This window comes from Artemia franciscana, chromosome 5 (assembly GCF_032884065.1).
Source record: "Artemia franciscana chromosome 5, ASM3288406v1, whole genome shotgun sequence".
In the NCBI taxonomy this organism is placed as follows: domain Eukaryota; kingdom Metazoa; phylum Arthropoda; class Branchiopoda; order Anostraca; family Artemiidae; genus Artemia; species Artemia franciscana.
Genome location: NC_088867.1, coordinates 22,529,711 through 22,557,155, shown reverse-complemented (window position 1 = coordinate 22,557,155; position 27,445 = coordinate 22,529,711). Strand labels below are relative to the sequence as shown.

The following is a 27,445-nucleotide window of genomic DNA, read 5'->3' as shown; positions in this document are numbered from 1 at the left end:
ATTTTACATGAAGGGGGATTTTCAGCGAGGATGGAACTGTCTTTAGGGAATTGACGGGGGGAAGGTTTACGTCGGATGAAATTTCGCCGAAGGGTATTTCCATGTGAGGGAAGGTTTCTCCCTCCATATATGAACCGTGTCTTTAATACCTTGCTCTTCACGCTAAAGTTTGACCTTTTGTCCCAATTTTTTAAGAGCGTTTATTAAAAAACGGGGGCTTTTTTAATTAGAATAGGGAACTTTTTTAAAGTGACAACAGTTTTAGCGTAAAAAGTAAGGCAATGAGGAGGGGGGAAAGTTTATAATAGTAATAAATCTTCCAAAATTAACTGCAAATTTGGTTTTAGTTTTTCATGTACGGTGAGCCAAATTCGAGCCTGTATTAGTTCAAAAAAGTTTAGAAATTAAATACAAAAAAAAAAATTAACTGAAAGTAAGGAGCAACATTAAAACTTGAAACAGAAATATTTCTGTGTATGAAAAGGGGTTGTCCCCTCCTCAACGCCTAACTCTTTAAGCAAAAGTTTTTTTTGTTTTAAAAAGTAGAGGGTGACAAAGAGTCAAACTTTAGTGTCAAGAGCGAAGCATTGAGGAGGGAACATCACCTTTCTTATACAGAATAGTTTCTGTTCGTTTTAAGTTTTAGTGTTGTTCCTTACTTTCAGTTAAAAAGCTTGTTTTTTTTTCATTGAATTCAAAAGAGAAAAGCCTATTGCCTAACGCTTACACTTAACATTTGTTATTGAGAAGTAAACAGATATTTTTCGGGAGGCGAATTTTCTCTAAAGAAAACTTCAGTGGCGGGTTGTGGGGGATGCACCCTCTTAAATAATTTGCTGTTTTACGGTAAAGTATGATTTTGCATCCCAATTCTTTGCGAACAAAAAATGAATCACAGGGTTCGTTGAATTGGAATAAGATAGCTTTTTGAGCATAATGTTAGCGTGAAGAGCGAGGTATTATGGAGGGGGTATCCTCCCCATATCGTAATAATTTTCTCTTATTTTAAGTTTTAATTCAATCCTTATTTTCCGTTGAAAAAACCTGCTTTTTTGTATAATCTAACAGTTCGTGATAACTAACTGTAGTAAGGAGCGACCCGGCTCAATAGTAACCGAAACTCTAAAAAACGGAATTTTGATACCAATAGTTGCACCAAAAGAGTTGCATTTTAATGCTGATTTTAAATATATAAGCTTCATCAAGTTGAGTCTTACCCATCAAAAGTTACGAGCCTGAGAAAATTTGCCTTATTTTAGAAAATAGGGAGAAACACGCCTTAAAAGTCATAGAATCTTAACAAAAATCACACTATTAGATTCAGCGTATCAGAAACACTACTGTATAAGTTTCAAGCTCCTATCTGCAAAAATGTGGAATTTCGTATTTTTTGCCAGAAGACAGATCAAGGATGTGTCTTTATTTGGTTGTTTGTTCATTTGTTTTTGTTGTTGTTTTTTCCCAGGGGTGATCATATCGACCCAGGGGTCCTAGAATGTTACAAGAGGGCTTATTCTAACGGAAATTAAAAGTCCATTGTATATTACTCACTATTGGTATTATAGCTCGCGAGACCAAAATGCTACCTGATAAATCAATCCAACATTTCTGACAAATGAACTAACATCATTTTTATACAATAATAGTAAGGTGGGATTAATGCCAGGTTTGCTTCTCACTCAATTGGACTATCTGTCTTGGCTTTTCAACAATTAGTCATGGCCTGATGTCCACAACTATTTGATTTTAATTCAGAATTACTATCTATCTTGACTTTTTCCACAATTAGCCATGGCTTGATGCCCACAACTAATCCATTTTAATTCAAAAATCAGCGGAATCGGTCAAGGCCGAATTAAAACTTTTGGATTAAAATCAAGTAGTTGTGGGCATCAAGTGAGAAGCAAACCTGGCATTAATCCCCCCCCCCCTTATTAGGATTGTATAAAAATGTTTTAGCTCATTAGTTAATAGATATGTCTATTTATCATCCTTGCACCATTCCTAGGGCAGTAGAACCAAGGTAGATAGTCATAGAGCTAAGATAGTGATAAAACCTGTGGTTTTGCAAGTGTTTGGCTAATTGTAGAAAAGCAGAAGATCTGAAATGATTTTTGGACCGTTTCAATTCATTTCTTTAAATAATTAATTATAACACCTATCCATGCTTAATACAATATGTCGATAAATTGATCTATTGTGGGAAAAATCATAAATTGGTTTTTCTATCTTTAGGAATTGATTTCTGGTGCCTCACGGTCGCTATACGACGCTTCTGACAGGTACTTTTATTTCAAAGATGTGAAGATATTAATCCCAAGCACCTGGCAAGGAGCTCCTGGCACTGACTATGACTATTCTGATGCCATTGAGTAAGTATCATTTTAGTCTTATTCAGGATCTATAGTACGATGACCTGGTTTGAACTCCCTCCTCTCAAAGTTTTTCGCCGACTAGTTAAAAATTAAAAAAAAGAAAATACAGATACACAAATTTTTGGCGCGTCTTGCAAAGTTTGTTTTAACCCCCACCTCCTAAACGAGAATGCCCCCCCTCCCAGTAAAACCGTGGATGTGGCCTTAGTATATAGACAGTTAAGCCAGGGTGATTCAAAACTGGTACCTGATATATTTGTCCCATGGATCCAGCTGAACTGGCTCGCTCCATTATCCAGCAACTCAGGAGCGTAACTTGCAATGGGACAGGAAGGCAACTGTCTCCTCCAGACTCAAGTTTGCGCCTTTCCGGGCCTCTTTCCCTCCCCCCTCAACTGAAATTTAGTTTCTGCAAAAAATATTGTCAGAAGTAAGATAAGCATGCATAACAGAAGTATGCTGATAAACAGGTTAGTTTTCTTTAGTATATTTTAGCCTTTATGGTAATGTATGGCTCATTTTTGGTTTTCATAGTCATTTTCAATTGATTTGGGAAAATTGGCTCCAGCCTCCCCCCCCCTCCTCAGCATTTTGACAAAATTACGCTTCTGAATATGCCTTGAGCCTCGTTCGTTTTATTTTATTAGTTAACTAATAACTAGATTTTGCTGTCTTTATTGTAATTCTCAGTTAACTTTGATTTTTTTTTTTTTTTTTTTTTTTTTTTTTTGACAAACGCATTCTTACTGAACTAAAAAGTAGACTATGACGCTACTATTAAGAATTCTTCGTTGCTAGGTATCTAAAGGAATCTCTGGCAATAAATTTGAACTCGACAGCTTATGCTTGCCTCTATGGTAAAAATCTTGGCTCTTGTAAAATATGATGATTCATTTAGGGTTTTCCAGATTGGACAGTCCAGCTGTTTATTAAAAGCATTTACTCAGAGACTGTATTTTTGATTTAGGAGTTTAATTCTCCTCTTATAAAAGGAAATAAGAGGGGTAAATTTTTCAAAAAAGTATTGATTTCCACCTTCTTCATTATTTTTACTATTACAGGCCTCACCTTCCTGAGCCTGATGGTCTATTCCTAACTTTTTTACGGATAACGCTATAGTAAACTCGAAATTTCTGCCAAGCTTTCCGTTCTGTTTTCAAAAGCCTGGTAAGCTTTCTTAGTTCACTTTCTGGCAAATTAAACGCTAAAAGTGAAAAAAGTAGACTTTTTAGTTGACTAAGTTTGTTTAATCGAACGCAATTCTGATAGTCGATGTTGAACGGTACTTTATGGTTATTAAAAGTAATACAAATATAGAGTATCTCTCTAATACCTCCTACAGTGTCTCTCTATATCTAATACCTCCCAAATATCTCTCGATATTGAAGATTTTCTCCCATCAATTCAAGCCTGAGAAAATTTGCCTTATTTTAGAAAATAGGGAGAAACACCCCTTAAAAGTCATAGAATCTTATTCCATTTCTCCCATCAATTCAAGTAGCTCGAAAAAAATTTTGTTCTGATTCGAGTTATGGCTCTCTTCATCCCCGCGGAATACTAAGTCCTGCTTCACTAGAAACTTGGCTGCTAATATTAGTAATTAAATTAAAAAAAAATACACCTTAATAAATATGCCCTTAACTTTGTATTAAATAAATGTTTGTGATTTTCACTGAGCTGCCAGCACTGACAAAAAAACTCAAAAATTTGAGCAGCTAAACTTTTAAGAAAACGAAGTAACATTTTATCTGTTTTTGCATCGAACACAAAGAAAAATGATCATGATCTATCACCAAAAGACATAGCCAATGCTCGGTCTTTTTTATTTTGCGGGCTTGGGGGCTTGATTTAGTCTTTATAGGTGTCAAAATATTTTGGCTTTGGATAAGACCAGTGTTTTTAAAACTATATTATTCCTAGATCCCTGAAATCTTTTTGGGCTTGAAGAGACGAATAATTTTTTGATTCGATGCATATTTTCTGCCTCTTTGTTCTGAGTAAACTTTGAAGTTTGAATTAAGAAGATTGACTGAATAAAAATAATAATTGAAACATTAATATAATTCAGGATATTTTGATTCTAGTGAAAGCTTTTCTTCTTCTGATATCCGAGTTTTTGAATTCAAAGACTATATTGCGCCATTCACACAGAAGGTTAGTTACTGTGGAAGTCAGGGGCAGTATATCTTCCTAAGTCCAGAGTACATCTCCAGATGGACAGAGCAGAAGAATCCAAGTGAGTTTTATAATCTTTCACTCATTTTTTACTATTTTCTTTTTTTCTTTTCTATTTTTCTCCCAAATGAATAGGATATGAACTAGATTGTTTCAATCTTCCTTCACAGCTAATGTTTAGTCTTGTATTTCATATCTAGGAATGGTCGATTTCTCGTATTTTACTTCATAGTTATCATCTAAGGCTATTGATAAGCATTTACGTGAGATAGCAAGGTAAAACGTTAGTTTGGAAGCTTTTCTACTGTGGTTGTGTTCCGCTACTATGTGCCTAACAATAATTATCTATTTAGGTAAGGTTGTCGTGCAAGAGTGGTCTATCTATAGATGGGGTCTTTTCGAAGAGTATGGCATTGTAAGGGATGGGACCCAATCGTTTTCACGGTTTCCTACAATTGAAGCGACCTCAGATAATACTGCTGAATGGAAAGCTACAGGGTGCTCTGATAAACCCATGACAGGAAAATTTGGATACTATGATTAGTAAGTAAAATTTATTTTAATTTTTTCAACTAATTCATTCGTGATGTGCTATTGTACCGAATTCTTGATCTTCATGTTCGTTGAAGTAGGAATTTTTGTGTCTTTTATAGGCTATATTTAAACTGGTCTACCCAACTGTTCTCAAAAAGTAAAGCAAGCGATGAAGCTTCTTCTCTTGGAAGCCTAAAACATCAATCAAGTACCAAATTTTGTAGTATTTGAAATGAAGCTCTTCTCGAAGTCAAAAAGAAAAAATTTGAATGCACGATGAGCTGTTCGTTTTCCAAAAGATGCTAACGTCACTAGAAACCTAGCGTGTTTCGTGGGATATAGACAAAATTAGTAGGTAGCTCTGAAATTCAGTAGGTAGCCTGTAAATGGTAATACAATGCTACCATCTATTTTGTACTTATCAAAGAATCGACGAGAATCGTCAGCAAGTGTACATTAATAATGATTAAATGTTTCTATAATTTCGTTCCAAAACACTGTGTAATAAAACATTTGGATATATTGTTAATATTCCAAGCCTAGAAGGAGCTATAATTTTAGGAAAGAAGTAATCATTATGAGCGCAAATAAAATCGTACCATGTGAGAATGCAATCCACACCAAATCTAAAATGTTTGCTAAAGATAATTGGCTTCTGAAACGTGCCTTAGATTGGAATGTGCCTTAAACTTAAACGTGCCTTAGACTTAGACTAGAACTTCTGGAACGCACCCTAGACTAGAGAGACTCCACTCGACAAGCCATTGGTAGAGACGCTGTACTTTATAAATGTTCTGCATATTATCCCGCAATATATCAAGAGAATAAGTTGTGTCTGATTACTGGTTACTTCACTTATAATTTCAAATAAGAAATTCAGTCAAGTGCATTTAAAAACTGATTTTCTTGAGGGGTAAAATAAGCAGAACACCAGAACACTTAATTAATTATACGTAGTTACATTTCACTAGGGTTGTCATGTAACTCTGAACAGAAGAGGGAACATCTAAAATTTCAAAGATAGCTAGGCGCAGCGCTACCGGGGGAAAATTACTGGTAGTCAGGGTTCTGTTTTTTTTTGTTTTTTTTTGCAAAGCAAATTCTTCCCTCCGGATAGAACCAACTTCTATTAAGGATACTATTTTGATTTTTATGTTTTCATATTTAAAGTAATTTAAAAAAAATATTTTAGTTTGTTTTAAGTTAATTTTAGCCTTAAATACTCAACATTTACTTCTTTTTCCTCGATCTGATATAAATTTATAAATAGAACCATAATAAATAGTCCAGCTATGGGTTGTGGTACCTTCTTCAAAATAGATTATGTCCACGCAATCTAAATTTCCACAAGAATCTAGTACAGTTTTTTTGAATAATATATTTATACTTTTCTCGTGAAATAAAAATTTAAACATATTTTTCATTTTTTAGTGACCTAAGCGGAAATCCAATTTTTAATGAAGGTTGCTCCCTCAGTTTCATCGACTATTGCTCTTTTCTTCCTGATGAAATACAATCGGCAAATACTTCACTTCTGTATTTGTCATACCTTGACAGTGTAAGTGTATTTCATTATTTTTTTCCATTTTGGTGTGTTTTAAATATATGAGTGTACTGACGTCAGTTATAAATAATTATTGTTTATAAGTTTGGACGGCGACAATTTCAGTCCTCCCTCAAATGCTCCTTTCAGCTATTCTTTTTCTTAATGAGATTCAACGATAAGGACTCAGACTGTTATAGACCAATGTTCAGTCTAAACAAATCATTTTAAAGCGCAAAATAGTTTTTGAGATTAATACTTATTGTTTTATGCATCATATGTATTTAACATCATATATACAAACAAGTCTGGCCTGAGGTTGTGGTTAGATTAGGACGTAATGCATTTTGAACCGTTATTGTTTATAAGTTTTTATTGGGATGGATCTCATGGAAAGATTTTTCCCACCTCCCTCCCTGCATTGGATGATCAGAATGAAATGGAATAGATTCATTGCCAATATCTGTTAGTATAATGAACAGAATTGGCAACCCCATCGTGTCGTTGATCTCCTATAGAGGGAGGGTAATAACTAAAGTCACCCATACGAATATCTCAGTTCATATTGGAGTTTTTCAGTCAAAGCAAGCTTTGGTTTGTCTTTTTTTTTCTTGGTTTGATATGCTAATCAAGTAAATTATGTACCCAACCCCTTTTCTCCTCCCCAATGACGATGAGATTCTATTTGAGAGCTAATAGTAATGTTTATTATGAAGATATTTAATTCAACATGGTGTTGTAAAGGCTGAGAAGTTTCGCCTTCCCAGCGAACACACATTACTATCGTTTAGCTTTCTGAACAACCCTCAGAGAGGGTAGGGGTTTTAGACTTAGTATCTGCACTTCTTCGTTGGGAAGTCCAAGGATCATGTAAAGCACCAAATTTTTAATTACATGGAAAAGACAGATGTTTTTCAGGCATAAAATAAAATTTACTAAATTTTTGCGCAAGATTTTCTTCTGGAACTATATCTTGTTATCTCCTAGTGTAAGAAGGATGAAAAAGGCCAATAGAGCTAACAAAATTACTCTGTAATTTGTCTAATAATAGCTTTGTTTTTAAACAACAGTTGCGAACAAGTATAAAAAATTCAGAGTTAATTTTTAAAACTTATTTTATCAACTTCCAAAATAAGTTACTTTATATTTGTATTTATTTAGGTCAACCATTTTTGCGACGATGAAACTCATGACAAAACATCGAAAAATCGTCATAACTATTTTTGCAATGAACTTAGCGCCTGGCAAATGATAAAGAACCATCCAGACTATAGAGGAAGATCGCCGATACTTTCATTCCCTGGAGATCCAACGTTCAGTGTTGTTAAGCCCGCGTTCCGGACACCGGTTGTATATATATTGGTCGACACTTCTTCAGAAAATGCAGCAAGTAATGTGAGTAGTCTGTTAGTTTTGTTTTTTCAGTTTTAGTTTTTCCTATTATGAACCGGATTTTTTATTCTTCCGGGAGGTTTTGTATTTGTTCTAAAACTTTACTGGTCATTTTATTCCTTGTAAGAAAAGTTGTATTAAATTTGTGTTCAAAAGAGGTATTTGAGGATGATTTTTATTCCATAGTATTTTTATGATGTAGAGCAGTGGTATCCAGTCCAGAATTCCAAGGCTGCATGGAGGTCGTCGTTTTGTGGCAGTACCAATGCTGCTTACGTGATTCTTTCCTTCGTGATCAACGGTCCATTATAAGATAATGAATAGCTTATAAGAGTGAGAACTGGCACGGTTGTCGACAAAAAAAAATCATCCTCGTCATCCAGTGCTGGGTGTTTATTTTCATTTTTTCATAGTAATAATAAGACAATATTAGTGTAATTGAAAAATAAGTGTAGTGATAAGTGTTGTCGTAGTTTCTGAACGAAACGCAATTGGGAAGCTTGAAAAAAGCCAAACAGTTGGTGATTTTTTTGTCGTCACTACCGCAAACTCCTACTCTTGTGAGTTGCCCATATTCTTTGGGTCCGTAGCTTTGAAACGGTAAAACGTGTAAATTTTGAGAAAAAAAAGTCATGACGTGAGGATTGTGAAACTAAGAAAAAGTTATTATGAAGTTTGCTAAGTAACTTACCATAAAATAGAGATAATATTATTTCTTAGCATATTGAATAGTATAAACAAAAAGTGAAAGTAACTGCCCTAGCTCTTGAAGTAAACCAGCTATTGTAGAACAATAATTCTTGTAGAACATTCTTTCCAGACTATTGTATAGACTATTGAATTGGATAATTCTTTCCAGACTATTGTAAAACAAGGAATTCTTCACCTCTTCGAGAACCAGAGACAAAAAATTCTACATTTCTTCTAAATTTTCAGGAAATTTTTAAGGAAAATTCTTCTTTGAAATTTAATTTTTGTTTTTGGCAGTTTTCGATCTGAATCAGCTTTTTTGAAACATTCTTTGTATATAAAAGGTGGCCCAGAACTAGACTTGACCGAATCTAGGTGGAGGGGGATATGGCATTCTTGTCCTAAGGACAAGAGCCAAAAAAGTCTGTCTGATCTCAACCGAATTATTGTGTGAAATAAGAGCTTGTGTTGCAAGTTTTCCTTTCGAGGATCAGAACTGACATCTGAGTGGGGGAAGATCAGATATGGTCCTTTTTTTCAGGATGTCTACATGAAGCTTTTGTTGGATCTCATCTGGAATTGGTTGAAAGTAAAAGCAATTCTCCTAAGTTTGCCTTTTTGTGTTCGTAGACGTCTTAAGGACAATATCGGTATTCAAATTTGACGTATTTATATTCAAATTGCACAGGAGCTATCATAAATAACAAGGCCACTTTTTTCGCTTTTTTTTGTGATCGAAGGTAATTGTAGTCATTTCCGAAAATCAACTTAAAAGTAAATCTTTGATCACAAAATATAGGAAAAGTATTATAGTTTCCATAGAAGAGGCTTATGAACGAAGAAAGCTCTTTATGAACAATGAACAATGAAAGCTCATTGTTATTGCAAGTAAATTGCGTAGGAGTTATCATGAATAACAAGGCCACTTTTTTTTCTTTTCTTTTTTCACAATCGACTGTAATTGTGATTATTTCCGAAAATCGACTTGAAAGTCAAACTTTTATCGCAAAACATAAAAAAAAAACTATTATAGTTTCCATAGATTGGATTTATGAACAATGAAAGCTCTAATAGCCATTAGTCAATAAAAACTACACATCAAGAAATACAGTATAAACAACAAAGTGCACGACGGAATATAAATTAATCGAGAAAATGGTCATACGATTCAGACTTAATTCATTCATCTGGAAGAAACAGTAACTATCGAAAGATCACCCAATAAACCAAACTATTTAACTTAATGTTGAGAACCAACAAACGCCGAACTCAACAGCTATGACCAAATACGAGTCTTAGATTACTCCGAACTTCAAAATATTTGGAACTATACTGAATATTTTGAACTTTTGTAGATACCCGAAAATACTTGTTACTAATATTAACAACACATGCCTTCTACCCCCTAGCCCCCCCCCCCCCCCACAAGAACTTCTAGATACTATTTGATTGTAAACTCACACTGTAAATGTACCAACTTATTCAAAATCCGTAGCTTTCTACGGCCAGCTAAAAAATGCCACGATGTTCTACCTTATCACTAAATTTTACTACGGTTCACTTATCCCCATATCACAAATACACAGATGAGGAAGACCCATATTGTCCCTAGATAGCAAGGACTGTGTACTTTTTTTCCTTCACTCTTATAGGACTCGGATAATGTGGGCCTGTCTTAAATAGAACACAGTACCTGTATAAAAAGTATTTAAAATGGTTTCTAGGTGATCAAATGCGATGAGCGTACTCTAGTTTAGGGAACGATTTAGAAATGGGTTGTTTCAGATCGCGATAGGTTAGGTTTTTGTCTGTAAAATGTGATCAAGGAAAGATTTTGTTGCTGAAAAGCAGCAAGAAAGTGTCTTTTTCTTTGTGTGTCTATGTCAGCATTTCTGTGTGTGGGTCTATATGAATGGGGGTGGGAGCTATAGTAGAGAAGAGATTTCAAAGATATTTCTTATATTTCAAGAAGTATCAATTTTAGGTTTTTGCGGCGACGAAAGATAGACTAAGAAACTGGGTGTCAAGCAGTTTGCCAAAAACGGTGCTCGTTGGACTGGGTGAATTTGGAGGAAACTCGACTTATGATAACGGACTGCCATTTAGATACATGACAAATATACTAAGTCCTGGTCCGGTATGTAGTCTTTTTAATTGCTAATGTTGTAATATTTTTATTCATTTTTAATTAAGCGATTGTAATTTAGAAATTATGGAATACCAACCTTGTGGTACTGATAAAATCTTGTTACAATCAACTACTTTACGAATTATCTTGTTTGTTCTTGTTTTCAGCTATTTTTGGGTTTGTAGTGTAGATCTACCTCAAATAGTAAAGAAATGTTTTGATAAACCTTGCAATACTACTCCTTGGGCTTCTGAAACTGTATTTGAATTGTTATTTCTTGTTATGGGTTAAAGTGTGGCATCTGTTTGTCACTATAGTTGCTAGTTGATCAGATTATGTTCCAGGAGTAACAGGGAGTTGGAATTCGTGGTTCCGCCTCCCTCTCATCTCGCCTCTAAGGCTCAAATGTGTTCTTTAATAGTTGCCAACCGGAGAGAGAGAGAAAAGTTTATTATTAAGTGCAAGACAATACAAAATACAATCGCAACTCATTAATCGCAACCAGAGAAGGATAGTGATGAAGCTTTGATTCTTCGATGTTTATTTCACCAGAGACTTCTTCACTGGCTTAGTGTATCAAATGCTTTTAAATAAGAAAAGGTCATCTATCGTCAATAGCTGTTTACAAGACAGTTGGAAGTATATACTTTAGTTGGCTACATGAGTAAGCAGCACATGTTATAATGTTTCCAACTCTTTGTGAGCTGATTTATGCAAACATTTTAAAATGGACAAATGACAACTGTTAAATAACTCAAATCATTTAAGCAAACAACTGCAGCTACATGACAATGATTAGAAAGATAATTGTCTTCCAATATTCTGAGGAGGGTGTTCCGTTTGTCCTTCCAGCATCAACATACTGCTTAAATTCACAGAATGCTTCTAACTTCGGGTCTTCGGTACTCGGATCAGTGCTCTATGGGATGTAGACTCGTGGTAGCACCTTGCTAATTTGGAACTCAAAGGCATCTAAAGTCGCGAAAGCAGTATGCTGCTCCCCGTACCCTCCCCTCTGAAAAATAATTAATAAGATAGATGGCATTACAATACATCTAGTGTAATGAGCAGACTATCCAAAGAGTATGGGTAACTTATAAGAGTGGAAACTGGCGCTAGCATTGACAAAAACAATACTATTAACGCCATCTAATGTCTGGTGACACTTGGCATTTTGTTCAAGCTTTGTTGTCATTTTTCTGTCAAGAACTGAGATCCGACACTATTTACTACCATAATTTTACCAATTAAACTAATTAAATTAATTGTTTTTACTTTTACGCTGAAAAAATATCAAGTGTTGCCAAACGCTGTCGCCATTAGCACATTAGCACCAGTTGCCACTCATATAAGTTCCCATTTTCTTTGCAGGTTATCCATAGGTGCTTTATTACCAAAGTAAATATTTAATTCTTGCAACTGTTTTGGTTCATGTTGGGAGGCATGGACCTAATACATCAATTGAGACGGATCTTTTATTGTCTTCTATATTTACTGACAACTTCTGTGTTCCTAGCTTAATTGTTTCAGCAGGTAATTCCAAATGGAGGCACTTTCACTCTATTCCAATTAGCTTGTTCATTTTCAGAGCATCAAAACTAGTAATTGGCATTCCAGTTTTTAAATACCATTAATTTTTTTGTATACCAAAACTAGCTCCATATCACCCATATTCAGATCCAATTATTATATTTCTTGTAGCCCCATATTCAGATTCAAGGAGGCCCAACTGGATGCTGAAGAACCAACTTCAATTTTGTTGGGGTTTACCTTGATTTCAGCTCTCTTTAATATTGATTTCCTCACTGACTCTTTGGTCTGGACTTCACTATTATTTCGGCTGGTCTCTCAAACGATCAACTGGCTTGATTATATTAACACTTATTTTAATTGTTTGTTTTTTTCTACCGTAATTGAATCGGTTATAAGTGATGTTGTAGATAGGCCAATAAAAGAATGTAATTATGATTTGGTTGCTCCCATCCAGGTAAGGGAATTTTGGGAGACATGGATTTTCTGATTAATAAAAGGAATTAGAGGCGACTCTGCTCCGGGTATTGATAGAATACCAGCCGCACTTTGGAAGTGGGGACAGGTGATGCTGCTACCTGTTATAGCAGGGACATTTTCGGGTATATTGAACAGTACAGAATGGCCCTTGTCTTAGGCTACGTCCATTCTAGTGCCGTTATTTGAAAAGGGGGATGTATCATACCATGGGGATTATAGAAGGATAAGCCTAGGTAAATGTGCTTAGCAAGGTTTTGCTAAGATATTGTGTCGAGGATAGATAGTTAGATAGACCAAAACAGAACTTTTTCAGATTCGTAGACAAGGTTCTGAAAAGGCCATAGTCCTATAGACCAGATTTATATTTTATTAGGGGTGATTAGGAAACAAGTTAGGAGAAAAGAACGCAGGTTGTTTGTGGTATTTTGTATTTAAAATGGGCGTTTGATGGGGTGGATAGAAGCTTAATGGTAGAGTTGTTGTTAGCACTAGGGCTACCGAGCGTGTTTGTTAAGATTTTAGCATCTATGTATAATGTAATTAAGACTGTAGTACTGGCAGGTAATGATTTTTCTAGGGTTATTAGAAGTAGACTTGGTGTTAAGCAGAGATGTACAATCTCCCAAGGCTATTTTTATTGTGTATTAATGATTTTGAAGAACATTTGATAGGTAGAGGTGCCCCAATAATTAAGCTTTCAAGTACAAGTGTACTCGAATTACTTTTTGCGAATGACATACATTTTGCGAACATTTCCAGCAACTGCTAGATCTAGCACCTTCTTATTTTTGGAATAAGAAACTAGTATTGAATGTGAAGAAGTCGGTGGTTATGGATTTTAGGAAGAGTGGAGAACAGATAGATTTGCAGTGTCAGTTTACGTTTGAAGGTAGGACACTAGACAATGTAGATGAATTTCAGTACTTAGATTGTAGACTATTGTCAGATGGAAAGTGGAAGAAGCATCTTAAAAAGGTAGAAAGTGAGGGAAATAGACTACTAGGAATATTAAGTAAAAGTAGTATTAGAGAAATTAGGGATGTAGGATTGCTAAAGTATATTTTTAAGGCTAGGGCTGGATCGGCTTTGAATTATGGGGTAGAACTTTGGGGGTTTGATAAGGAGGTAAATATAGACAAAATCCAGTTGAGGTTTTTAAAGCGTATGTTAGGCCTTGATAATAAGTTTAATGGGCTAGTGTTGAGAGGGGATATAGAAATAAAGTGTATGAGACAAGTTAGGTTAATTAGTATGGTTAACTATTGAGAAGGGTTGTCATTGATAGAAGATAATATGCTAGTTAAACAATCATTGTTAATGATGCTTCAGGATAGGAGGAAAGATTCGTGGCCAAATCAGGTGAAGAATATATTGGACCGTGTAGGGCTAGGTTATTCTTGGAATGAGGGAAAGGGGGAGAAAGGATGGTAGGGACTGTATCTAGGCTAGTTGTTACTAGGTTAGAATCTCAGGATGTATAGGTTTGGCAAGCTGAAAAGGCCGCCTCGCCGTCCCTGGGGCTATATGTGGGGGTCAAGGAGAACTGGGGCCAAGAAATTTATCTAAAAATGGGAAGATTTGAAATGGGTAATATATGTAATGGGGGATTTTAAGCCTCTTGGAGAACGAAGGAAATATTTAGGAAGGGCAAGATTGATGGATTATTCTTACAGTTGTTCTGTGTGGATAGATGGATAGGCATCGTGTTGATTTTCTTAAATAATCGGTTTCGTGTTTTTATGTTTACGATTTGCTGTTGTATTTTTTTTTTGTGTATGTCACCATGGCCCAATAGGGCTTTCGTGTAAATAAATCTATGCATCTGTCTATCTATCCATTTGGCTTATTGTACTTGTTGCAGCTAAGACTCTTTCAAAATCTCTGGCAAAACTAAAAACTAGCATATAATTATGAACAAATTAGAGACGAGGAGTTATTTTATTTGATTATGGTTATGATCCCTGTGCTAGTTTTGTTATTTATTTTCTTAGAGTTCAACGATTTAAATGTTTTAACATAAGACGACGTTGTGATTCAGTTTCATCCATCTACCAAATTCTGTTGAAAATTTTTTGTATCTTTTTGGAAGGATATGTTGCATACTTTTAAAATACATTAGAAACCTGTGAAAATTCGACAATTTCTGTGAAAATTTCTTATTTTTTAAGTAAGTTCTGAATATTTTCCAAAAGAAAGTCTAAGTTATATCATACTTTTGGGTTCAGTGAACCGATAGATCTGAAAAGAATGAATCTAGCTACATAGCTACTATAATAACAGAAATTCTTTTGGTCCACAAAATTGCATGTTTCACTCCGATCATTAACAGATTTTGAATGCTGTTATCTTTCCGCTGTCTGCTGGTTTTAAAGTTTCAAAAAAAGAAGACTATTTTGCTATCCTTTAATATCTGGAATCCGGTATTGAAATTTGCTTCGGATTTTATTTTATAAGATACAATGCAAGCATTCTATTTCAATAAATTTTAATGATTCTCTAAAGAAATGTTTAAGTAATAGTATAATTGATGGGTGAATGCAACCAGTATCCTTTCGGTGCAAGTTACAGCTGTAGATATGTACCAAAATAGTATGTTTTACAGAAAACATAAACTTTAACTTAATGGTTGGAGTAAAACCAGGCAATGTTCTGTCCCCCATCCTTTACAATTATGTAATAGACTGGATTATAGACACAGTTATCAGCACATGCGAAGAAGTAACGGTCGTAAAAGGTGTTCAGGTAACTGACTTAGACTATGCTGATGATATTGCCGACGCTGAGGATGACCCACTGAAACCCCAAATGATGATCAGCCTCATTGCGTACTAATTGCAATGGTCAGATTAAGAATTAACCCAACGAAGACCAAAGTGAAGTGTGCCAATTCTCAGATTCCCCCTTCTATATCCTTAGACGGAAACAGCCTTAAAGAATTTGTCGACCTTGGATCCCTTGTGGTTTCAGAATAGGGATCTGATCAAGAAATTTTCTCACCTCAATAGATCACAATGGAAGTGTCGAAGCATAAGCCTCACTAAGAAAATTAGAGTGTACAGAATAATCGTCAGAGGCACTCTCCTATATAGGAGCGAAACATGGGTTGCCGAAGCTCAAAATAGTAGTAAGCTGGAAGTCACAACATACTGCTAGTCAACTGATAAAATGTCTTTGATCACTACTGTCTTCGTCGTGTTCTATGCGCCCAGCTCCTCGAACTAGTATCCAACAAGGAGAACTGTGAAAGCGTATCCAGTCTCGGAAATTGCAAAGAGATGACGGCTTGTTTGGCTGGGCCATTGTCTAGGTCGTAAAGATTGCCGATGCATCTCGACGTCTGCTGTTAAAGCACATCCGCTTGAAAATTAGAAATGTCTACCTGGAGGCGAAAAGAAAGATTGGTGGTCAGTGATGAAAACAGTGTAGAGCTGCTTGGAGGGTTGAGACTCCTGGGTCGGCTCTTGGACAGTGATTGGCTGCACCGTGTCAAAGCCGTTGCACATGGCCGAGTGGGAAACTTCTGTTGGGGAAATTATGGATGCTGGGCAAGGTGGAGCAGCGTCTACTTCCCGCCAAGGTAATAAAATAAGTAATTAATAATTTTTGAGAGAAAGAAAATCTATAATAGCAGTATTTATTTATTGTAGGGGTCCATTATCTCTGGTCAATTTGAGCCATTTTCTGAAATAGTTTCGATTCACTTCCATCTGTCTACTGAATTACGTTTCTGAAGTTAACTTTGTATCTTTTTGTAAGATATGTTGTAAACTTGGAAAATACCTCATAAACTCTATGAAAAATTGACAATTTTCCTACTTTTAAAGCAAGTTACAATCGCGCTGGATTCAGGATCCTTTGTCCGAGAGGGCGAGGGCACGAATCCTAGTGGACCGAATTGTTTGGTTTGGGACGGGGTCGGTGGCATGACTCTGTAAGCTATGCCAGAGTCAACCCAGCTTTAAATGGGTACCTGGAGAAATATGGGGAAGGTAAACAGGAAGGGTATGCGAAAGCACAGGATGGTTTGCCCCCATTTTTGCAATTCCTGGCTGAAGGGCCAAGAAACGGAAATCAGCTCCGCCGGTAGTGACTATAAAGTCCAATATTCTTTACCTTTTTTTATCATCAGAAGACAAAGAAAAGAAAAAACAGAAATTTTTTCAAGTAGTCTTATATTTTTTAAGTCCAGAAAAAACTAACTTAGACCAGACTAATTGAGAGCTAATGTAGACAACTTAAGTATTTCAACCAAATTCTCAATGGGGATCGTCACCAAAAGACAAAGAAAAGAAAGATCAGAAATTTTTCCGAAAAAAATTGGAATCACGCAAAATACGAATCAATATTTTTCCATTAACGATTCTTGATAGAAAAAACTGTAACATTTACTCCTTATAGGTGTCTGCTGTGTCTGGTCAATTTGGGACGGCCATTAACAGCATGGAACAGAACAAACTGGGTGGTATTCTTCTTGATAAAGCCATCGGAGATGCTGCTGTATTTTTAACATCCAGGCTGTGGCAACAAGGTTCTATTGTCCTTTTGATAAAATTTACTTCCAGCAATGATGCTGTTAAAGCAGAACTACCAGAAGGTCCTATTATAGACATTCTAACATCTCGACAAGTAAAGTTGTTCTCGATTGAGTATGGTTTTTCTGGTGTAGAACAGGTTAGTGTCTCATGAATTTTAAAGATTTGTAACTATTTTCAATAATCATATTTTAATATATTATTTTTAATATTTTACAAGTATATTTAGTGAATTCATTTTAATAGTTATGTATTGGGTATTCATTTAAATACCCATGGACTGGTCATTTTTAAGAATTGGTAATTAATAATTAATTTGATAATATATATATATATATATATATATATATATATATGTTTAAAAATAAATGTTATACTTTTCATACATAATGCATCGAAAATTTCTAAGCCGTCTTTGCTCTTGTTCTGTTTTTCCAAAGACCGTACTACTGAAGGGCAAGGGAAGCTCCAGCGTTTTATTGGGGGGGGAGCAAGAGGGGTCTAGATCCGGAGAGTCAAGAGTCATGGGTTATTTAATTATTTTTCTCTAAATTATTATGGGGAAAACTGTAATTTTTCTGAAAATTATTTGCCCTCCCCCCACCAAAAAGACGCTACTGCTGAATGGGGTGACGTGAGCAGCCTGACCTAATTGGGGTACATTTAAAAACATGATTTTTAATTCTGGCTCTCTTATTTTCGCCCATCCTAGTCGTGTGGTTAGCACGCTAGAAATTAAATCTCTTGTCCGTGAGGACAGGGGTTACTGGTAAAAACCTCTATAAAAATTTATATCCTCTGGTGGCTGAGTATTCGATTATAGATTTGACTTTAAATATAAAAAAATTCACATAATACTTCGGGAATTTTCATAGGATCCGGAAATTTTCCAGCGGGAATGACTGGAAAACGTAAGATAAAAAAATATGTACACATAAACTGAAAAAGAATTCAAACTAATTCTTCATTGAAAAAGAAAAGGGAAAAGTCATTTTACAAAATTTTATTCAGCTTACTTGGCACCTAGAAAAAAAAAAACGGCCAATAAATCAAGATATGCTATAATATTTCAGTGATAGTTTGGAATTTTCAGGCGAACTTTGCAAACCTAGCCAGTAGGTCCATGGGCAAAGCATATGTTGGCTCTAGTTCAAACAGCTTCAACACAGAGCTTGATAGCCTACTTAATGACGTTTTAAGGATTGTGACGGACCGAACATTTGAGCTGAGTCGCATAATTGAGGTGAGTTTAATAATAATTAAAACTTTGACTAAATTTGATGTATACTAATGGATTTATTTTATACATTTCATTAAGTTTAAAATTTAACCATTTATAATAAATAAATGTTCTTTTGAGTCGTATTTGACAGCATTTTTGACAGCTGACAAAAAATTTTCTGGGCAAATTGACAACCCTGCTAAAACACAGCAGAGCTGTCTTGTTCTAAGTCTAACTATCAAAGGACAAGCGTAAATGAATACATTGAATTTTTACCACGACGCCATAGAAGAATAACGTTCAATCCTGAGAAAAAATTTTCTTCTTAGCATTCATGTAGCGTTTCAGGGTTAGAACACCTAAATGCTAGTGGGAAAATGACTGGCAACCATGGTAACCTCTAATTTTCATCAATTAAAAAAACAGTTTTTCTGATACAATCAAAGAGCTAAGGTGAAACTTGAAATGAACAAAAATGAGACAGTTTTGCTGAAAATTTGTTTTCGTAAATCCAAGTTACAAAGATCCACGTTTGCTCTTTGCTAGGGTGCAGCTACTGCTACAACCGCCAAACAAAAAAGACCGAAGATAATATAGTGACAAATGCATGTTCTACCGAAAGTGATAAAGTAAAATATTAATTAAAAAAATAACTGGTTCCACCCAGGATCAGAATTAACATTTACAACACTGAAGGTCGACCCACTAATATTCAGCTCTAGGAGTGCACATATTTGATTTTGTAGGTAGTATTTAGCCAATGGTTTCTAGAACAAGAAGGCAGCGTTAATTGTCTAAACTAGACTACAAATATTATATATTATAGGTCCTAGCCGAGCTGTCGTAGCTGAACTTAAAATCCTTTGTCCGTAAAACAGGAGTTCGAGTCCTAGTGGTGCTCGTTACTTGCTTAGAAACTGGGGTCAGTGGCGTGACTGTAAGCTTGGCTAGAGACGACACAGTCCTAAATGGGTACAGGAAGAAATCTGTGGATGATAAACAGGAAGGGTGCGTAAAAGTACAGGGTGACCGACCCCCAAACTCCCCATTGCACTTCCTGGCTGATGAACTATGAAACGGAGATCAACACCACCGGTAGGGACTGCAAAGTCCATTGCCGTATCTTTTTCTTTACCATGTTCTCTACTCCAAACATGGACACGTTTCGGAATTTTTGTTGCCATGAGAATTTTGGCTACAATGATAAGCGAATTGCTATGCAGATGGAAAGCTTCCATACACCTTCCCAACTCATGCACCAATAGTTACCATGGCTCACCATGCTCAGCGACCTTGGTAAGCTGCAGTCGACTATGATAGTAGCATGAAATATTTTGTAAGATCATTTTTAATTAAATTTGCATATAGAGTTTTTAGTGAATATTCCCCCAAGTCCCTATTGAAGGAAATATTATTATTAATCTTAAGTCTGATTTCAATTGCTACTTGAACTACCTGCTTAATGCCTAGGTCACTGCTAATAAGGTTACATTCTTCAAATAGTATTTTTTGGCTAGAATTTTCATAAAGATGGCTGCTTAAAGCAGAATCAAAAGAAAAAATGGCAACATTGGAATTTAGAGCTTTGGTGATATCATCTTTATGCTGTTTTAGGCATTTCTCTAGATTCTGGTGAGTTCTACCTATATAACATTTGCCACAGTCGCATGGTATTTGACAGACCCCCCTTTTCGAGTAACTGTGGTTGTATCTTTTCCAGAATTTAGGAAATTTATGATTTCGAAATTACTGGTAAATACTGCATACATATTATTTTGTGTGCAGACTTTTTAAGATTCGTAGTGATTTTCGGGACTTATGGGAGGTAAATTATTTTTGAGGGTTTATCAGGATTCTCACATGGTAAACTACCATTGATTTTACGGGTGTGTCTTTTCAGTCTACGGTTAATTGCATTAATTACAGATAAGATAGGATACCCGTTTCCGAAGACTATTTCCCTGATAAACTTTTAGTTCTGCTCTGATGTGGGAATCAGAACGAATATTTAAAGGACATTCAACAAGCGATATTACGACAGCTCGTTTAACTTGTGGGGGGTGGTTTGATTTAAAATGCATATATCCAGATCTAGGAATGAAATTGTAATTTGAATTTCTAAGGTAAATTGTGAATTTCTATCATATGTATTAAGGTGATAAAAAAAAAATCCTAAGTTTATTTTCTCCAAAATTCCAAAGTGAAATTGCGTCATCCATGTAATGTCCCCAAAAGGTATGTTTCAAGAAATATGAATTTAACGCCCAATTTTCAATATGCTCTGCATGAATATTAGCCAGTAACCCGGAGAAGGGTTGTTCCCATTGGCAAGCCCTTTATTTGCTGGTAAAAAGAATTACGGAATTAAAAATCCATTGCATACTTGTTACAGAGTTTAACCAAGGTCATTACAACCTCGCAATCTATTCCTGTTGCTGTGACTTCTATTAAGTCATATAATGCCAACCAATCCGCTAGTTGTGCTTTTCTGTTTTGAGGGATTATCTTTTATACGGTAATAGGGACGCGTAGTAATATTATTTCATACTGAAATAAGTATTCTATTTTGATTCATACCTGGAAAACATTCAAATCAAGTGTTATAAACATAACTCACATAATTAAATGTACCCACTGTCACTGTTGACCTTGAGCATGGCAATACAATCTGGGGAGAACACTATCATTAAAAAAATGATAATAAGTGAAATAAATGAGACTCTTGGATGGAGTAAAAACAAATCCTAGATGGGACTAAAAGTGCTATATAATTTCAGGTTGGTCATGAAGAATTTTTAATTCCTCCAGGAGGATTAGAGCAATCAACATTTCAGACTTTTATAAGTGATACGCCGTATGTGGACTTTGAATTTTATGCTCCAGCCGGATCCTCTTTAGAGATTGAAGTCACCCCAGCAGAGTCACCAATGTTAGTTTCAAAAGTAGATGGCACATCCTGGAACTTAAATCAATGGGACAGATTTTATTTGAATATAACTGTATGTTGTAAATATTTCTCCTTGTTTTTCTTTTTTTTAAGTGAACGATTCATTTCAGAACGACTAATCACAAGCAAAAATGGTTGAATTATGATCTCGCTTATTAAATATAAACATTAAAAACAAGTCGGTCGAAATCCACATGAAATATTGTAATACTATGAAAATTTTTCAAGTCTAACACGCGGGCAAAATAATTTAACTACGATAGTCAAACTAAGCGAGAAAAAAAAAGATGTAGACAAAAACGTTTTGTTTCCCACTAACTATAACTTTCTAGATTCCACAAATTTTCCTTTTTCTAAGTCCAAATATTTTTTTGACGAAAATCAAGACTCTGGAAGGGTCTTATTTAAATTTTTGCAATCCATAAACACAGATAAGGTATGTTGTTCCGTAATCAAACTGATATTAACAGATATTTTTGGCTAAAATCAAATTCAATCTTTTGATGATCCGAAAATTAAGAGTTATACCATCGATATATGTTTGTATATATACTAACCTAATTTCTTTTTTGAATGTCATTTGTAATCTTAAGTGTATGATGTTCAATAGAACCGATATTTAGGGTTTTTGTATTGAGATCGGAGAACAGAGGCCTAAGTGTAAAAAAAAAGTAAAAAAAAAAAATATAGAATTAAGGCCTTCAATTAGAGAAACAGTTTTTAGAAGCGAAACCACAGTTCCGTTTCCAAAAGTAGGTTATTGGTCTTATTTAGTTAAACAGAAATAAGTTATAACATGCAATTTAAAATACAGTGGCAAAACGTTTCATGTTTACAAAAAAAAGGCTTCCTTAACAGGAGATCGCTGCGCTCGATTCAATAGTCATTTCATTATTAAGAATGTTCATAATGCAAAAGGCCCTGACTTTTTACAAACTCAACTATATTGGAATAATAACGACGTTGTGGAATAGATTAGATTAGATTAGATTAGATTAATTTATTTCAAAAACATGTATACACAACATTTTGCTGCACCTGCTAAGAAAGCCCCTTTGGGCTTGTTGGCAGCAGGTGGCAGTCATCTCTACTCTACATATTACTACATACAAAGATTCTACTTATGACACTCACGTATTATTACTATACTTTTGCATCATTACCATACTATGCTTTTGCAAGGAAGAATCTCTTAACAACAGCTTTGAAGGAAGCCAAATGACTCGAATTTCTTATTTCAATTGGAATAATATCCCACACAGAGGGGGCAAAATTTCTAATCACGAAAGAAGCTCTAGCCGTATTTCTAAATGGGTGTACCAGATTTGATGCCCCTCGTGTATTGTGGCTATGAAGATCACTATTAATGGAGAAAAAATTTTCGAAAGAAGAGGGAAGTATATTATTAATAAATTTATATGTGAAAATACTAACTTGGTAGTCTCTTGTTTTTGAAATATCAAAAAGTTGATTCTTAGTATAAAGTTCATTAATATTATGAGTAAATAAAGTTTTAGGTGATAAAAGTTTAACGGCTTTATTTTGGATTTTTTGGATTTTTTTATAACATGATACAAAATTACTAGCCCATAAAGAGCAACCATAGCAAATATACGGGTAAAAAATAGCAAAATAAAGTAACCGAAGAATTTTATAGGACACTAGGTTTTTAACTCGGCGAAGCACACCCAGAGATCTGGACAACTTTGAAGCTATAATATTTGAATGTGTTTTCCATGATAGATTTTCATCAATCATAAAACCTAAATACTTTGTTACCTTTACTCTTTTTATTTGATTTCCGTTTATTATTAATTCTAAATTAGTTTCAATACTAGATATCCGAGAAAATAGAATGTAGTTAGTTTTATTATAATTTAATGTCAAAAGATTGAAATTTGCCCACTCAATAAACTCGGTCATTGCCTTTATCATTTTATCAAAAAGTAGATCAACTGATGGAGCAGCTACAAGTAAAAGAGTATCGTCTGCAAAAAGGATTATACCAGCCTCTGACAAATAATACTTAATCCGATCAATAAATATTAAAAATAAAAGAGGACCTAGTATAGAGCCCTGGGGTACTCCGCAAGTTATCGTACTAGCTTCAGAAGTAAAACACCCATTCACCACAACCTGCTTTCGGTCACTTAAATAAGATTCAAACCAAGACAAACTCTTTCCGGTAGCACCGATTTTTTCCAGCTCAAGTAATAACTGTTTATGGTCAATCGTATCAAAAGCCTTTTTCAAATCCAGGAATAAGGCAGCTGGAATCAGACCCGCTTCAAACGACGTATTTACCCAGTCAACAAGTTTAATGGTTGCCATTTCTGTGGACATTTTTTTTCTAAAACCAAATTGAGTATTTATAAGAATTGTATTATTTTCAACGTAATCAGTTAGCCTGGATCCTATCACCTTTTCATATATGAATATATGTCTGGCATCCTACGTATAAAGATCTGTATTAATCAAAAGAACATTTAAGAAAAGGAAAAAATGACGATATTTCAAGTCGAAAATGAATATTTAACATTGCATCGCTATGTACTGTAAAGTCATTTATCATCAGGAGAAACACAGGATGAATAACTAGATAAACTTACATCACTAACAACACTAGAACTCAAAAACTTTGAACTATTTACAAGAGCAGGAGTCAAAGCTATTGTCCCATGTATTGGGAAGCCTTGGGTGGGTGTCAAGTGCCCAGGACATTGTTTTTTGAAACAATCAACAAGTCACAAATAACCAAACCAGTCTCACCAGCCTCACTTCTATGCTTCACTTCTTCAACAAGTCTTTTCCTAAGCTCCCAATCATATCTAGAAAAATCTCTATGAAACTGGACACTCTCCTTTTGTCGTCTAGAGATATGAAGAATCAAATAAAGGAGCAACCTTGTTTTAGCACAGTGGATTATTGATGCTGTGTTTAGGAACACGGGGCCCGAGGTTCGATCCCTGTTGCACCAAGGATTGGTGACAAATTTACTACTTGTTCATGTAAAAAAGCCAAGCAACTGAAACGTAAATTCGACGCTTTATGCAGCTGCAACAGATCAGGAGGATCTTTATCCTTTTTTTTTTAGATAAAGTACTATAAGGAATATTGCATGAATAATGATACTTGATGATTAAGTTTACTAATCATGGAGAAATGAATAAGAAATATGAAATATGAAAGAAAGCATGAATAATGGAACTTGATGATTAAGTTTACTAATATGTGGGAGAAAGAAAGATTTAGTGGTTATATTGAGGTGCTAACCATGGGGAAAATGTTTTTTGACTGTTTTTGGTTTTGGAGTGTAAAAAATGACATATAAAGAATAGGATTGAATATTGCATATTCAATAGGAAACTTGATGTTCAAGTCCGACCCTTCTTGGGGAGTTTTAGTGGTTATATTGAGATGTTACTCCTGGGAAAAAATGTTTTTTGGCTGTTTTTGGTTTTGGAGTGTAAAATTGGGCATATAAAGATTAGGATTGAATATGGCATATTCAATAGTAAACTTAATATTCAAGTCCGACCCTACTTGGGGAGTTTTCTGGCCTCCTCTCAGGATTACGCAGATCATGTTTCTTGCCAATAAGATCTAAGTAAACAGTTCAGTTCAACAACCTTGACTTTATCTTAATCTGAATTTTATTTTTAATTAATCTCTTTGTACAATCTCTTCTAAACCCGAATTTTAAGTTTAATTTCCTAATGGGTCGCATTCCCTCTTTGCTGGTTTGGGTACACTGCAGATATGACTGTGGCTACCGTGAAACTCATTTTTAGCGAACAAAATTGTGTCAGACTATCATGTCTGATTTATCTTCCAGGGACGACAGGTAATTTTACTTCACCGGGTGGCCCGAAGCCCTCGCTACACCACTTACAGAAAAAAATGTTGTTAGAGGAACAGGCGGGAAATAGGCCTAATAAGCTTTTATAGTGGCTCAGTGTATTCTAAATTCTTCGAAATGAATTGTACTTGATATTGTCTGTTTATAGAAATTAGAAAAAATGGAGATTAGTAGAGCTTCCTGGTGCTACAGCATTCGTAATGCTGGACAAGAAGAGGTTAAAGTCCATGCTCTATCACGCCATCTAAGAAACGAAGATCCCCCGGGCTTAGGAGGTCCTACAAAATCAGGTGCCATTCATGAGTGTGAGCTGTGGACTTCTGGTAAGTGACGTTTCTTTTTTGACATCGTAGCTATAGGTGAACCGGTATTTTATTCATTAGCAGTATGTACCAACAGAATACCCTATTACAATAAGATTGTTTGCAGACTCTTTTAAGTTTATTTTGTTATCTGCTTCTTTTTTTAACAGCTTTTTTACTTGAAATCTTTTTAACCAATTGTGCTAGTTTTTTAATTGACATAGCTTTGTTACGGGTTAGTCTTGGGAATATTTGTGAGGCTTTTTTTTTGTATTTTCTGCTTAAGAAACAAACGTTGGATTACAATTTGAATTTCAGGCACAGTTCGAATGTTATTTCACATTGTGAGCTGCAGTTTCGAACCCTAAGTTTTCGATAATATTTTCATTCTTGGGTTGGGGGTGGAAGAGGGTCGGTAGACACCTTTGAAAAGAGACGTTAATTAATCTACCATTCAGTTAAACCATCTTTTCATGTTCTTATTTCTTGTGACAATTAGTGTATTTGAATAATTACATGTCTAGGTCTCTACTAAATGGAGTTTGTTTTGATGCCTTAAAACTAAACTTGTTCCGAAAATTTTGTATCTTCATTGACCTTCCCTTGGCCATCTCTACGTGCCGTTGAGGTTTTGCAGTGATCAGTGAGAAAAAAGTATAATTATTGCGTTACATCACTAATTTTTCTATCATAGTTACTTTTCCTCGTTGTAGTTTTATAGGCCGAAACTAGGCCCCCTGAAAGTTTCAAGCTAATTGGAGAAATTCAGTTTTGCACATTTGAGGCTTTTTTTTTTAGTATTTTATGCTTAAGAAACAAACGTCGGATTACAATTTGAATATCAGGCAAAGTTCGAATGTTCTTGTTCGTTTTGCACATTTTTGGGCGTTACAATAAAACAAAAACCTTCTTTTTTCAAAATGTTTGTCCTCTTTGGTTTGTTTTTCCCAGTATACATGCCCGTTAAGTTACAAGCCGATCATAGAAAAAAACAATTGGTCTGTTTCAGGCATCAAGAGTCAATGCAACCAGACTTTGACTCATCATTGTCATCATTAAGGTCACCTTTTTCTTTTCTACATATCCTACAAGTTTCAAGCCATTCGGAGAAAAGTCATTTTTTGCACATGCTTTTGCATTGTCAATTAATCTAACCATTTTTTCTCAAAATTTGCTGTGTTTATTCATAGGACCAATTTGAACCACCTTAGAGCAGGCTGTATTTTTTGTAGCTTACATTAAACTGAGAAAATAAAATTTGTCGGCCAATTTTGGGACGTCACAAATCAATGCACCAAATTTGTTTCAAAATTTTTTGTCTTAACCGACATGCCCCGTAAGTTTCAGTTCAATAAGAGGTAAAAATAAATTACAGGCCTTTTCTGGGGGTGTCGAAAATCCATACAGCTAAAATCAATTTTTCTTTCTGTATTGGAATCCTCTTTGTCTAGTTATTTACAGATGTAGTTTCCAAGCCGAAAGGAAACTTAAATATCTATCTACGTTCCAATGCGGCATGAATCTTTCAGTCGTTTGCTCTTAGATGATCAAAAACCTTCTAAGCCAGTAACTCTTTTGTTCTAGTTTGATTGAGCATCAATCAAAAATTAAAGATTAGAAATTTGCCCATTTTTGGGCGAACCTAATTAGTTTCCATTTTTTCTTTTTATATATATATATATATATATATATATATATATATATATATATATATATATATATATTAAGAGTCTCCT

The 27,445-nt window shown here is 35.0% G+C and overlaps 1 protein-coding gene across 1 annotated transcript in view; it reads left to right on the top strand.

The window, feature by feature from the left end:
* Positions 1-27,445, top strand: part of LOC136027118 (calcium-activated chloride channel regulator 4-like) — a 50,720-nt gene that overhangs the window by 8,984 nt on the left and 14,291 nt on the right. The window contains exons 2-11 of the mRNA XM_065704072.1: positions 2,236-2,372; positions 4,460-4,611; positions 4,904-5,093; positions 6,516-6,642; positions 7,789-8,022; positions 10,694-10,846; positions 17,246-17,518; positions 18,473-18,622; positions 21,379-21,600; positions 25,556-25,730. Coding sequence (XP_065560144.1) covers positions 2,236-2,372; positions 4,460-4,611; positions 4,904-5,093; positions 6,516-6,642; positions 7,789-8,022; positions 10,694-10,846; positions 17,246-17,518; positions 18,473-18,622; positions 21,379-21,600; positions 25,556-25,730 — 1,813 coding nt within the window. The remainder of the gene's footprint in view (positions 1-2,235; positions 2,373-4,459; positions 4,612-4,903; positions 5,094-6,515; positions 6,643-7,788; positions 8,023-10,693; positions 10,847-17,245; positions 17,519-18,472; positions 18,623-21,378; positions 21,601-25,555; positions 25,731-27,445) is intronic.